The following is a 14086-nucleotide window of genomic DNA, read 5'->3' as shown; positions in this document are numbered from 1 at the left end:
TGGCGGTCAATTCCTCAACGACCAAGAATTTGACGACCAGGTGTCGTCCTTTTCTTTTTTCACCCAGTCGGATAGGTAAGTCAATCCTGCCGACTGGGTAAACCATCCCACCCCCAAATCCAACCAAGGCATGGGTAACCGGATGCATGCTGTTGAGGTTGTATTTCAGTTTTTGCAGGCACTGGAGACTGATGATGTCCGACGAATTGTCGGTGTCAATAAGGATTCGCCCAACCAGCTGGTTGGCGACTTTACATTCAATGATGACCGGATCGTCATGCGAACGGCGGACGGTGCCCCTGTCCTTCTCAGTGATCAGAACATCTAGGAAGGAGGAGCTAGCTGCCGCCTGCTCATCATCATCATTATCCATCTTTCGAAGAGCTCTTGGTCCCCCGGATGGTAGGGCCACCGCATGAGAACCCGCCTGTTATAGTGTATACCGGTTCCTTATCGATTTTCAAACTACTAGCAGGCTGGGGTGTCTTAGATGACTTCCTCGGGTTCTTCTTATTAGTCCCTTTTGACTTAAAAATGTAGGACTTTAACATCCCCTTGTTAGCCAGACGGTCCAACGCCCATTGAAGGCTGAAGTAGTCGTTGGTGTCATGGCCAATTTCCTCATGGTATCGGCAGAATTTATTTTTGTACCTTGATTGAATGGAACTTTTCATTGGATTCGGCTTCTCTAGAGACAGCCGGTCCTTGACCTCCATGAGGATGGAGTTATAGTCCTTATTAAACTCGTACTTGGGGACGTACGGTTTAAATTCTTTCTTTTTCTTCTGGGACGGCTGGTCAGAATCACTCACCGCCCAGACTTCTTTTCTCTTCTTGATCTCATCTTTTTTCTTCGCCGGCTGAGCAGGCCGGCTGTCTTTTTGCCTGTCAGACTTCTTGGAGTCCGAGTGGCTTCCAGGCGAGCAGAGGTCGGTTGCTTGAATATAGTTTTCTGCCTCCCTCAGGGCCGCCTGCAAGGTAAAAGCCCCTTTTCTAACGAGGTCGAACTTAAAGGTCGACCCGTCTCTCAAACCCTTAAAGAAGTCTGTAAAAGCTACTTCGTCAGACAGTCCCTGAATCTGAATTCTGGTCAGATTGAACCGCCTGACGTAGGAGCGTAATCCTTCTCTTTCTCCCTGCTTAATGGTGCTCAAGTCAAGACTTGTTTTCTTCGCAAGGATGTTCATTGAGAAGTTGGAAGCAAACAAGAAGGCAAGCTTCTTTTCCGGGTGAATGTAGAAGGTTGTTCACCCAGGCGAAGCAGACGAAGCTGCCAGTCCAGTGGCTGGACATTGCTGTATGCCGCTTGACCTCCGAAGAAGGTCGGCTGCATGAAATGGGGAGAATATGGACCGTAGACCATAGGCGGTACGTACGGTGCATTTCGAATCATCTGAGGGCCTGAATGGATGATATTACCGCCTGAATGGCTCTCATGCAAGGATTGCACATTCCCTGCAGATGTATTCTTAAAGTTGTCTGGAAAGCTTGAAGTAGAAGCTGACTCGGAGAACTGTTGATTCCTCTTGTGGGTGATGATCTCCCGGGCATCAAGAGTTGATTTTTTGTTTCCCACCGGCTGTTCACTCCGGCGCGTATTGTTGGTATTCCTCTTAGGCAGAAGACTCTTGGACCAGTCAATGGTCCCAGCTGCCTTCTCCTTTGGATGTGGAGTTGGCTGCCTATCTCTGACTGACTTCCCCTCTTCCTTGCCGACTGACCCCTGCTTGGGCCAGCCCGGCTCTTGGTGATCAGATCCTTAATTTCACCCTTGAAACTAGTCATGAATTTCATGAGTTCGTCTCAAGTGACTGGAGCAGATCCCCCAGCCGAATGAGTTTCCCCTTCCGGCTGACCAGGAGGTCGACTTGTACCCGTCTGGCTTGCACCCCGTTCTAGAGTATCCCTGGGGCAGATGCGCTTGGTTATCAGAGAGCCGTCCTTGTCTATATAGGTTTCGACTTGAGGATCATCATCCTCTTGGTCAGTAAAGACTTTCGGCTGGTCTACCGGACACTCAGGAGGTGGTACAGACTCTTGAACCATCCTTGAGGTACTCTCCCCCACAAACTCTTGAACCATCCTTGAGGTACTCTGGGTGGTTGGAGCTCCGCCTCCGAAGATCAAGTTAGTAACTTGAAAGAGAAAAAAGAGTATGGAAATTTAGGTGGGTATCTGCTTGGATTCCAAGCTCAGGTGTTTCTCTGATGAGAAAGAAAGTAGGTGTAATCAATGATTGAATGTGTCCCCAAAATGGGGAAATATCTCCCTATTATAGGGTCGTTGGTAGGTGTGCCCCTATCTAGGTCACTTAACCTAGATTTTAGTGGGCTGCGCCGAATTACGGCGCTTCTTGGAATTTGGGCCCTTGAAGGCCGCCATTTCAGAAGCTATCTGAAGGGGACACGTGTCAGGTGGCTATTGGGCCACTTGGGTCAGCCTGGACTTGACACGTGGCCTTCTCTTATTGGTCCACATATCTAGGGTATTTTTACCCTAAACAGTTATCAAATTCGCGACCATGGTTGCTCTAGAAAGATTTAATTGGCCTCTAAAATTGTGTTTGCACATATTGTAGCGAACAAGGCTGTGTGTGTGAATTCTGCCGCTAGATCACACAAGGGCAAGAAATTACAATGTGGAAGAAAAAACAAGAAAAGAGAAAAAATAAAAAAAAAATTGCGGAAGCTAGATCGTAACCTAGAGCTCTGATACCACGTTAGATTTCGGGAAAACTCCTTAGATTGGAGTGTGTACCATTGAATAATATATATAGGGGTTTACAAGAGTCATAATCCTATTATGATAAGGATACGAGATATAACAAAATATATACAAGATTATCCTAATTTGCGACAAATATTATCGTAAATATAATATATATCAGGAAGGTTTCAATCTTTTCATCATGAAAAATAGGTTTGTAACTGTTGCAATCTAACACAAACTATTACCAACAAACTGATTTGAAGTCAATAAAAAGATGTAGGCCCTGCACACAATAATCGATAACAATCAACTATACTAACAACGATTTATTTTCACTTATTTCAGGTCTAAGTCCAGTTAAGTTCAATAAGTTCAGTTCATTCAGGAAAAATATGTTCTTATAAGAATCGCCAAGTTCAAATTACGACTAAAATAAGTTATAATAAGTTCAGGTAAGTTCAGATAAGCTCAATTCTAATAAGATCATATAAGTAAAAAAATCAAGTGAATAGAACATATCTTGAATCGATTAATTAGAGCTAGTGTGTTTTAATTTATTCACTTGATTTTCACTTATCTGAATTTATCTCAACTTATTAGACCTTATTAAAACTTATTTTAGTTATTATTTGTACTTGAGTAACCATTATAACTTTATCATAACTTATTTTTTCTGAACTGAACTTATTTGAGCTTATTATACTTGAAATTAGTAAAAATAAGGAGAACAAATCTATTTATTAAAATGCTTCTCTCATTTCTCAAGACATATCTTTTCAATAGAAAAAAGTGAAGAGGATCATTTCGTTCTATTTTCAGAAAAATAGTGAAAAAGATGTGTATTCTTACTCAATTTCTTTCTTAATGCGCAATGTTTCTCCCTCACGAGTGAAGACATTTTCATTAATTTCATAATAATGTTGATTTTTATTTTTAGTTAATGTTTTTACTTTAAGTTGGTACTCGGTATTTAGAAAATAAAAAATCCAGCGTACATCCATTTCCTCTCTATTATTATTTTTTTTTAAAATTTTTTTTTTTGAAAAAAGTCCTAAAGGACACTAAATTTCATTAATAAAAGTCATACGACATCTACGATAATGAAAACGAATTTAACAAAATCAAACAAGAATTAATAGGGGAAGGGCTAAGAATCCAAATACATAAATATATAACAATTCGGCACATTCTCGATTCGTTGTCTCATACAACTTTTTGAGTGGATCCGTCATCGCTTCACAATTTTGTGAGAAAGTAAATTCTTGTCCTGATTCCGTAACCCGAATTCAAGCTATAATCAACAGTAGCCCCGCACAACCAGAGTCCAAATTAAACACAAACAAAACCTTGTCTTTCGAAGGAGTCCGAAAAACCTTTTTCGAAGGAAATCGAAAAAAACCTTGTCTTTCGAAGGAAATCGAAAAAACCTTGTCTTTCGAAGGAAATCGAAAAAATCTTGTCTTTTAAAGGAGATAAATCCTTTCTTTCGAGGGAAACATTATTGTAACCTAAGAAATAAAAACCTTACAAGAAAATAAAGATTGGGGGTTTCCACCGGTGAAATTCGATAGAAGCCCCTTCAAAATTGACAAAGGAGGTTAGAGTTTAGGAGAGAGAAGAGAGAGAGGAGGCTAGAGTTTTTTTTTATACTCATTTCCCCTCTAAATTGTATTGCAATTATTCTAGTTAAAGATTTTTATTTATCTTTGGAAGATTCCCAATTGTGGTGAAAATGAGTGATTTTCATAATTTTGTTTCGAAACACAAGTTATTATGCATAAATTATTACTATTTTTTAACTTTTAATAAGCATTTAGGAGCAATTTACGTATTTAAAGGGTGGACCTCAAGTTTTCACTCCATTCCCGTATTCCACCTAGGCTTACATAACTTAGACAAAATTGGAGGTATCACATGACTAATAAACATGATAATAAATAGGCAAAAGCTAATAAACGCCCCCGGAGTGTTAGATAAGAGAATTAAAGTGCAAATATTAGAGTAAAATTAACATAATTACACCAAATGACGCGTAATTTTGTCATGAATTTCTAACTTAATACCATTTCAACCAATAAAATTTATCTTTATCTAACACCCCGGAGCGCTTGTTTGCAAGATCGAAAAAATAAGGTAAGAGAATAGTGCAATTGTGCAAATTCATTACACCTTATTTTATTTTATTTTTCTTAAAAAATTACAACACTTTAACCAACACATAGTTTTATGGGTTTGAGTTGAATTTGTTAAATTATATATTGTGTAGGTAGGATTTGTTTGGAAATTAAAAAATGCTGAAAAAGTATAGTGGATGAATAATCTACTACCTCTGTTAAATATTATGTGTAACTTTGGAATATTTTATGAGCTGTATCCAGTTTATTTTGCAGATAAATAAAATTTGTTTAAATGGGGTACATTCGTGATGCGTCTTTTCATGTACTAGTTGAGGGCTACATGTGTAGTTTCCTCACCAAATAGTAAATGCAAGTTGCAAACAGTAATTATGCAGCTCACTAAAAGTATGAAATAAATGACAATGCTTTTTCAATATATTTACAGAGATGCCACCAGATTAACAAAAATTTGTTTATCTAGCAGATAAACTTTGATTTGCCCATTTTTTATATCTCACAAATAATACCCCAAAATTGCACATAATAATTAACGGATGTAGTATATAAAAGTAATGGAAATGAGATTAAAAAAGTAACTTTGTACTCATGAGGCCCATTTTCGCACAAGTTTTACGTCCTTATAGCCAAAAGGTAAGAGTGCACCGCATGCACATTTTAGTGTCAAAACACTTGAATCATGACGCTAAGGTAATGAGATAGACCATAGACTTTGGGCTTAATTGGTTATTGGTTTTTTCAATGGCTTTTGGCTTTTTTATGTGATCAAATAGCTATTTTATGTGTTTGGTAATTGATTTTTTTTTTCTTTTAGCTAAAAAGTCAGCTTTTTCACCCAAAGCTAGTGAGAGTAGCTTTTAGGAATTAACTTTTGACTTTTTACCTTTAAAATTACTTTTATGTCCTTACTTTTCACTAATAACAGTATATAATAATTCATAATTAATTAATAATAAGTGATTAATAATTAATAAGTGATGATTGCTAATTAGTAATTAATAATTGTAATTTGATAATTATTAATTACTAATTAGTAGTAAGAAATAGTAATTAATAACTACTAATAAAATTAATAATTAATGGGTAATGCATATGTAGCCTTAAAGGCTATATACAAATATTAAATACACTCTTGGAAATTGTATAAAATTATGAGTTCATTAAAAAAAACACGCATAAATCAGTTTAAATAGTGTTTATATTTGTATGATTTCTTAACTTTTTACGATTTTTAAGTGTAAATTTAATGTTTATATGTAGCCCTAAGAGTTATGTATATCATTTTCCATAATTAATAACTAATAACTTAATTAATAAATAATAATTTTGATAATTAATATTTAATAACTAATAGTTGATAGTTAATGATCAATGATCATTAATTAATAATCAATAATTTGTAATTTCCTTTAAAGTCATTTGTATAATTTCATTTAACATTTGATTTTACCAAACAAATTTACGTAGTGTAAATGATCTTGCTAAAGAACACCTCGAGGGCGTTAGATAAACATTTGAAATAATAACTAAAGTGATATTAATTTGGGAATGCAGGACAAAATCACGCGTCAATTGATGTAATTAATGTTCATTTTTATTTAATTTTTCTATTTTTAGCTATCTTATCCAACGTCCCAATTACCTTCATTAGCTTTAACCATTTATAAATAACAAATGGCCAATAACAAATGACCAATCAACCAGTACAAAATAAAAATCAATCAAACTAGCCTAGTTAAACGAACAACAGTCAATAGTCAATCGTGAAACAAGGCCTTTGTCATCAGAGCAAGGCGATTGACTAATTGTGGACCTTATGGTCGTTCCCAATCGCAGCCCAAACAGCACGTTAGTTAGAACATACCGGCAACCAATTGAGTGGCACTCATCAATTTGTTGGTTTGTAGGATTTGCTTTATTTAATAAAGATTTTTCATTTATAAAATCCTGACCACCACCAAAATCCTACTCTATCACAACTTCACAAGAGTTCTAGTAACACTCCTCTCTATTCTCAACTTTCAATCTCTTTCTTCTTTTCTCATCAAAATCATTATATATATTCAAAAATTAAAAAACTATTCTTTTTTCCTCTGCTAAAACACTCTCATCTTCTTCATCCGCTTTTTCATGAACCCCATTAATAATTTTCACAAGCTTCAATCTTTTTACTAGTCTAGAAAAGTTAAAGCTACCTTTTTCTTATAATAAAAAACCCAGAATTTTCCTCTAAATTCTACAAGAATTTATCAAAAAAAATTGAATTTTTTTTTTAATTTGTTCATAGAGTGTGATGGCTACTGTGAAATTGGAAAAATTGACATCAATTGATGCGCAATTGAGATTGCTTGCGCCTGGAAAAGTTTCAGAAGATGATAAGCTTGTTGAGTATGACGCTTTGTTGCTCGATCGTTTTCTCGATATTTTACAATCTTTACATGGTGAAGAAATTAGAGAAACGGTATTACATTATTTTCTCTTTTCAGTCGAATTATGAATTTTTAGTTGTTAGCTTCGAAAGTTGTAATTTTTGTAGTAGAATTATGAATTTTAGCTGTATAATGTGATAATCTATTGATTTCATAAGTAATTGTGTTTATTATTGAAAGCTAATTATTGTTTTTTTTTAAAAAAAAAAAAAAAAAAAATACCCAGATATTATTTGTTGTTTTTATAGTGTTATTATTATTGGTGTGTTTGATGTTTTCTGGTTTAGATTTTGGGTTTTTAGTTTGTTAAATAATTCTAAGCCATTGTTTTTATGTAATTGCTTTAATCCATATTCAGAGTGTGCAATGGTTTTCACTTGTCACAGTGGATGAGAAATTGATGTTCTTGATTTCACTGGTTGGAATTAAGGCGTTTAATTTATCAAATAGCAGTTTGATTTTTACGTAATTTGCTCCATTGTTACCAGTAATTGGTTCACTTCTGATTTATTTTGTGCTAAGCTGCCATGATGTGTACATTATTTTCAGTTTTTCACAAATCGACTTGTAACGACAAGGGTGGAACCAGAAATCTAATTTAGGGGGATGGGAATATTTAGGGGGCATCAAATAAAAAGTTTAAGCTGTATCTTTAAATTTATTAAGATAATTTAATTAATATTTTTGAAATATTATAATATAAGCCTATACATTACGTAGTTTTAAATGTGATATATTGGTAATTTGGTAAACTGTTTTTTTGTTTTGACGATAACAAATAGTGGATGATATTGAAAATTTGTTTGGTTTTGAGTGAATAAAAAGGATTAGAAATAACTTTGGAGCATTTTTAGTTTATCATGACCTAGGTGCACAGGCGTAGCTTAGGCGTTCCATGTCTGATATTAGTTGATGAATTGCGGCGCTTATATTGTTGTCTTTATGCAATGATACATTTGATATAGCTTTTGATGATCATTTGTGCATGGATCAGGTTCAAGAGCTGTATGAGCATGCTGCTGAATATGAAAGGACTCGTGACACTAAGAAATTGGAGGAATTAGGAAACATGATAACCAGTTTGGATGCTGGAGATTCTATTGTGGTCACAAAATCTTTTTCACACATGCTTAATTTGGCCAATTTAGCCGAGGAAGTTCAGATTGCTTATCGTAGGAGAATCAAAAAACTGAAGAAAGGGGATTTGGCAGATGAAAGTTCTGCAATTACTGAATCAGATATTGAAGAAACGTTGAGGAGGTTGGTGGTGGATATGAAGAAATCCCCTGAAGAAGTTTTCGATACATTGAAAAACCAGACAGTTGATTTGGTATTCACCGCTCATCCTACTCAATCTGTCCGTAGATCTTTGCTTCAGAAACATGGAAGGTCTGCTTTTTAACTGCTCTCTGCTTTTCTTAACCTATGAATAGTTAATTTTGTGGTAGACTTCTGAATATGTATCCCTTATGTTTCCAGTTTATGGTGATGCGGTGATGCTTTAATTATAAATTTATACTACGATAGTAATACAGTGAAATTATCATGACGGTCATGTCCCTTGCTAGCAAGACTTAGAAATTAATAATAGGGTAAATCATGTCTAAGTGACCAACAAGTTCTCTAATCGGATTTCATAGTCTAAGGTCACTTTTTATATTTATTACTCTTCAAATATATGGAGTAGACTATGCATTACCTTGCTTAATGATAGTGTTAGACTGTTAGATTTCCTAATCAAGCCCTTTTCTCATGGTCTTATTAATTCTCAAGCATGTTTTGCTCTACTTTGTTGTGTTTTTTAAAAAAAAATATCTGACAACCCATTTTATTTCCAGGATAAGGGATTGTTTGACCCAATTGTATGCCAAAGATATTACCCCTGATGATAAGCAGGAGCTTGATGAAGCCCTCCAAAGAGAGGTATGGAATTTGGAGTTTGTAGTTAGAAAGTGCTGCTACAATAAATGTTGGCATTTTCTGCTACTGTGTATCCTTCTCAGAAACATTTTTCACGGGTTATAGAAAAGGCTTAAATCATTGTAATCTTAATTGGTCTTTCGTCTTGTTAGCTTCTGATTAATTTATTTATGTTTTGTTTTTTTACCTAGATACAAGCTGCATTCCGTACAGATGAAATCAGGAGGACACAGCCAACTCCACAGGATGAGATGAGGGCAGGAATGAGCTACTTTCATGAGACGATTTGGAAAGGTGTTCCGAAATTTCTAAGACGTGTAGACACAGCATTGAAGAACATTGGGATTAATGAGCGTGTTCCCTATAATGCCCCTCTTATTCAGTTCTCTTCTTGGATGGGAGGTGATCGAGATGGTATGATCTCTCTTTATGGGTTTTATATAATTGATATAGTCTTCTATTAAAAGGGCTTATGTTCAAAGAAAATTTCTGGATAGATTTATATTGAGCTTGGATCTTTCTTCTTGTGGCGGTTGATTTTTATTGAGCTTCTCTTTCACATTCTATCTTTCTTCCATTGTTTGTGTATGATTTAGCCGACCTTAGTCCAACAATGAATTGTTAGTTCATAGGTTGTTGCTGTCTAGATTACACCTTTTGATGTAGACTTTTTCCATACTGAATACAGGAAATCCAAGAGTAACTCCAGAAGTTACCAGAGATGTATGCCTATTGGCTAGAATGATGGCTTCTAATATGTATTTCTCTCAGATAGAAGACCTCATGTTTGAGGTACGAAACAATTTTTTGCTGTGTTAATCTGAAGCCATATGTTGTAGCGGACTTATCTGTTCTTTCTTTTTTCCTGACAGCTTTCCATGTGGAGATGCAATGATGAACTTCGTGCACGAGCACACGAAATTCATAAACATTCAAAGACAGATGCCAAACATTATATTGGTATGCTTTATTCTTCCTTTTGTATTTTAAAAAGTAACAGTAATATTTGGTATAAGTGTGGCTGATAAGATACAATACATGATGCAAACCAGATGCCTAGATTTTCACTGTTGAAGCAAATGTTTTCATCTTTATTCTTCACATAACATATTTTGCCTATGAATTTTAGCATGAAGTGATAGAGGTGAGATCGGTCATTAATGTTATTTTTTATGTTATTACTTTTGACAGAGTTCTGGAAGCGAATTCCACCTAATGAGCCTTATCGTGTTGTTCTTGCTGATGTGAGGGATAAGCTCTATAATACACGTGAACATGCTCGTCAGTTATTGTCAAATGAGACCTCTGATGTCCCTGAAGAATTAACTTTCACGCATGCTGATCAGGTTGGCTTTTCAGCAAGCTCCTAGAATGTTTTCTCTTCTTTTGTATTATTTCTGAAGATGCCAGCAACCTACTGTAGTTCATTGTTTATCTTTATTCTGTTTATGGTGGTTTTCTGCATCCTGTGTTTAGGATCTTGAAATATGTTACTCATTAGTCTTGTTTTCTGGCTAGTCTTTATCAGAATGACTTTTTTTCATTGTGACAGTAGTTACTTGTTGAAGCTGATCTGTATGCCCTTATTCTATTTCATTTAAACTCACCGATTTCTTTCTTTTTTTAGTTTTTGGAGCCTCTTGAGCTATGCTACAGATCACTCTGTGATTGTGGTGATCGGCCCATTGCTGATGGAAGTCTTCTTGATTTTATGCGACAAGTTTCGACTTTTGGGCTTGCTCTTGTAAAGCTTGATATAAGGCAGGAATCAGATAGGCACACTGATGTAATGGATGCCATTACTAGGCACCTAGACGTTGGGTCCTACCGTGAATGGTCGGAGGAGAAAAGGCAGGAGTGGCTTTTGTCTGAACTTAGGGGAAAGCGTCCTTTGTTTGGCTCTGATCTCCCCAAGACTGAAGAAATTGCTGATGTTTTGAACACATTTCATGTAATATCAGAACTCCCATCAGATAGCTTTGGTGCGTACATCATCTCAATGGCCACCGCTCCTTCTGATGTGCTTGCTGTTGAGCTTCTACAGCGTGAATGCCGAATTAAGGAGCCATTACGGGTTGTACCTTTATTTGAGAAACTTGCTGATCTGGAGGCTGCTCCTGCTGCCCTGACTCGTCTCTTCTCCATAGATTGGTATAAAAATAGGATTAACGGGAAGCAAGAAGTCATGATTGGATATTCTGACTCCGGTAAGGATGCTGGTCGTCTCTCTGCTGCATGGCAGTTGTACAAAGTTCAGGAAGAGCTTATAAAAGTGGCCAAGGAATTTGGTGTGAAGCTTACCATGTTTCATGGGCGAGGTGGAACTGTAGGAAGAGGAGGAGGCCCCACTCATCTTGCCATATTGTCTCAGCCACCTGATACTATTCATGGATCACTCCGTGTTACAGTTCAAGGTGAGGTAATTGAACAATCATTTGGAGAAGAGCACTTGTGTTTTAGGACATTGCAACGGTACACAGCTGCTACACTTGAGCATGGAATGCATCCACCAATCTCTCCTAAGCCAGAATGGCGTGCACTTTTGGATGAGATGGCTGTTGTTGCCACCAAGGAATATCGTTCTGTTGTTTTTCATGAGCCTCGCTTTGTTGAGTACTTCCGTCTTGTAAGTTAACTTCTCACAAACTTTGTGCTTTTGTTAGTACTTTATTCATTCACTTCAAGATGTTTCCATTTATTAGTCATTTACTTGTCTTTTTATTTATGATCTTTCTCCTGACATGGTCAAATGATAATTTGGTTTCTGGAGCAGCAAAAATACAGACGTGTTAGAGTAACATATAAAATTCTATATTTATGGTTCCAGAATCTCTCAAGTCATTCTGTTCATTTGCATAAAATCTTTGTCAAGTTTCAATAAAACTACAGTAGAAATCTTAGAGTTCATATCTTGTAGTCATAACTTTTGTCACCTCATGCCACCGTGTGCCTTCGAAAAGAAGTGAATGAAAAGATAAGGACTACCACTGAATCTGCTTAATATATTTTCTCTATAGGCCACACCAGAGATGGAGTATGGGCGCATGAATATTGGAAGCCGTCCTGCAAAGAGAAAGCCAAGTGGAGGAATTGAATCTCTCCGTGCTATTCCTTGGATATTTGCATGGACACAAACCAGATTCCATCTACCTGTGTGGCTTGGATTTGGAGCAGCTTTTAAACATGTCCTTCAGAAAGACATAAGAAATCTGAAGATGCTCAAGGAGATGTACAACGAGTGGCCTTTCTTCAGAGTGACTATTGACTTGCTTGAAATGGTTTTCGCCAAGGGAGACCCTGGAATTGCTGCTCTATATGACAATCTTCTGGTGTCAGAGGAATTAAAGTCATTTGGGCAACGCTTGAGGGAAAGTTATGAAGAAACTAAACACTTTCTCCTAGAGGTAATGTTTTTGCCTTAACTAGTAAATTTTTTATTGTTCAGTACTGAGCTTATGGGAAGCTGATGAAATGAGGTCTACTAGGTTAGCTATACATATTGGACCACAATGAGTACTCCTTCCATCCAAATCTCTTCTCACTTTCTCTTTAACATCTCCAAGACACACTGTTGACCATTAATATTCTCACATTATCATTGTGTGTGTGGGTTTTATTTCCTTATTAGTTTAAAACAATATGATAAAATCTGATGAATAAATACCTCAAATTAAAAGTGTGAAAGTAAAGTTGGGATGGATGGAAATCATTAAGTTGATACTTCATATCCTTGTCAGCTATCATTAAGTTCAATTATCTGATTAAATTCAACCTGCCCTTTACCTGGCTTAAGTTGGAGAGCCTTTAGAAGCTTTACAAATAGTGTGATAGGTAGTGATGGTAAATTGGTAATAGATTTGTGTCATTTTGTAAGAACAATAAATTGTGAATGTGGTAGAATGAGAATGGAAATCCATGAAGGCGATCACACGTGTATGGGATTGTATTACCACGGACTTTGGCCTGAGGTTATCCTTAAATTTTCCATCCTACACCCGGGTGTAAGATGAATACCCCCACGTTTTCTTGCAATATGACAAACTCCTAATTATTTACCTTACACGAGTACCAAACAGATTGTAAGGGTAATATTGATGACAATAACTGCAAGATAATTGAAAAAGCCTCCACTTTTTCTTACAGGTTGCTGGGCATAAGGACTTGCTGCAAGGAGATCCTTATTTGAAACAGAGACTCCGACTTCGTGATCCTTATATCACAGCTCTGAATGTCTGCCAAGCATATACCCTGAAGCGGATTCGTGATCCCAACTTCCATGTAACTGAGAGGCCACACTTATCCAAGGACATAATGGAATCGAAAAACCCAGCTTCTGAGCTTGTGAAGCTTAATCCCACCAGTGAGTATCCTCCTGGTCTCGAGGACACAATTATCCTGACCATGAAGGGTATTGCTGCTGGCATGCAGAACACTGGTTAGCTGAGACTGGTTGCAAGTCAATTACAACTATTCCTGAACATATATCATCCTGGTTCTTCGGTTGTGGGTCCAAGCTTGAAGATACTTGCCATCTTGGTTTGAATGATCCTATTGCTTGATGAGCTTTTAGTTTTCTTGATGGATGTGTTGCTTTTGTACTAAAGAGCAGTTTGTGCTTACTGAAACCTTTTTATCGTTTTTATTGTTATTATCAGCAATGAATGGACAGTTGTCTATCTGCTTGTTAATTTTCTTAGAATCATTGCTAACCAAGGAAAAGCAAACTGAACTGTATGAATGGGTAGGTTTGCGGCCTCACACAGTGACACATTAACTTCAAACTCTGACAGAGCAAGCTCTTTAAAAAAATTTCTGTGAGGCTTGTTTGATAAAATGCTATGAAAAACAAACGAACAATGGTTTCTAGGCATGTATGAGTACAGTACATTTCTT

The 14086-nt window shown here is 36.4% G+C and overlaps 1 protein-coding gene across 1 annotated transcript; it reads left to right on the top strand.

The window, feature by feature from the left end:
• The first annotated feature begins 6787 nt into the window (after positions 1-6787).
• Positions 6788-13869, top strand: LOC145558559 (phosphoenolpyruvate carboxylase 1). Its single transcript, XM_081619834.1, has 10 exons — positions 6788-7305; positions 8268-8662; positions 9112-9196; positions 9385-9607; positions 9882-9985; positions 10066-10153; positions 10385-10539; positions 10821-11819; positions 12211-12597; positions 13337-13869. The coding sequence occupies exons 1-10, from the start codon at positions 7138-7140 to the stop codon at positions 13631-13633; spliced, it is 2901 nt and encodes a 966-aa protein (XP_081475960.1). The 5' UTR covers positions 6788-7137; the 3' UTR covers positions 13634-13869.
• Positions 13870-14086: the final 217 nt, after the last annotated feature.

The sequence above is a fragment of the Chenopodium album genome, chromosome 9, assembly GCF_948465745.1.
Source record: "Chenopodium album chromosome 9, dcCheAlbu1.1, whole genome shotgun sequence".
In the NCBI taxonomy this organism is placed as follows: Eukaryota; Viridiplantae; Streptophyta; class Magnoliopsida; order Caryophyllales; family Amaranthaceae; genus Chenopodium; species Chenopodium album.
The sequence above is the reverse complement of the archived record's forward strand: the minus strand, read 5'-3'. Positions and strand labels throughout refer to the sequence as shown.

Coding starts and splice junctions, on each gene's coding strand:
- LOC145558559 (XM_081619834.1), top strand. CDS start 7,138: ATGGCTACTGTGAAATTGGAAAAATTGACATCAATTGATGCGCAATTG. Junction 7,306..8,267: donor GTGAAGAAATTAGAGAAACG/GTATTACATTAT, acceptor TGCATGGATCAG/GTTCAAGAGCTGTATGAGCA. Junction 12,598..13,336: donor CTAAACACTTTCTCCTAGAG/GTAATGTTTTTG, acceptor TTTTTCTTACAG/GTTGCTGGGCATAAGGACTT.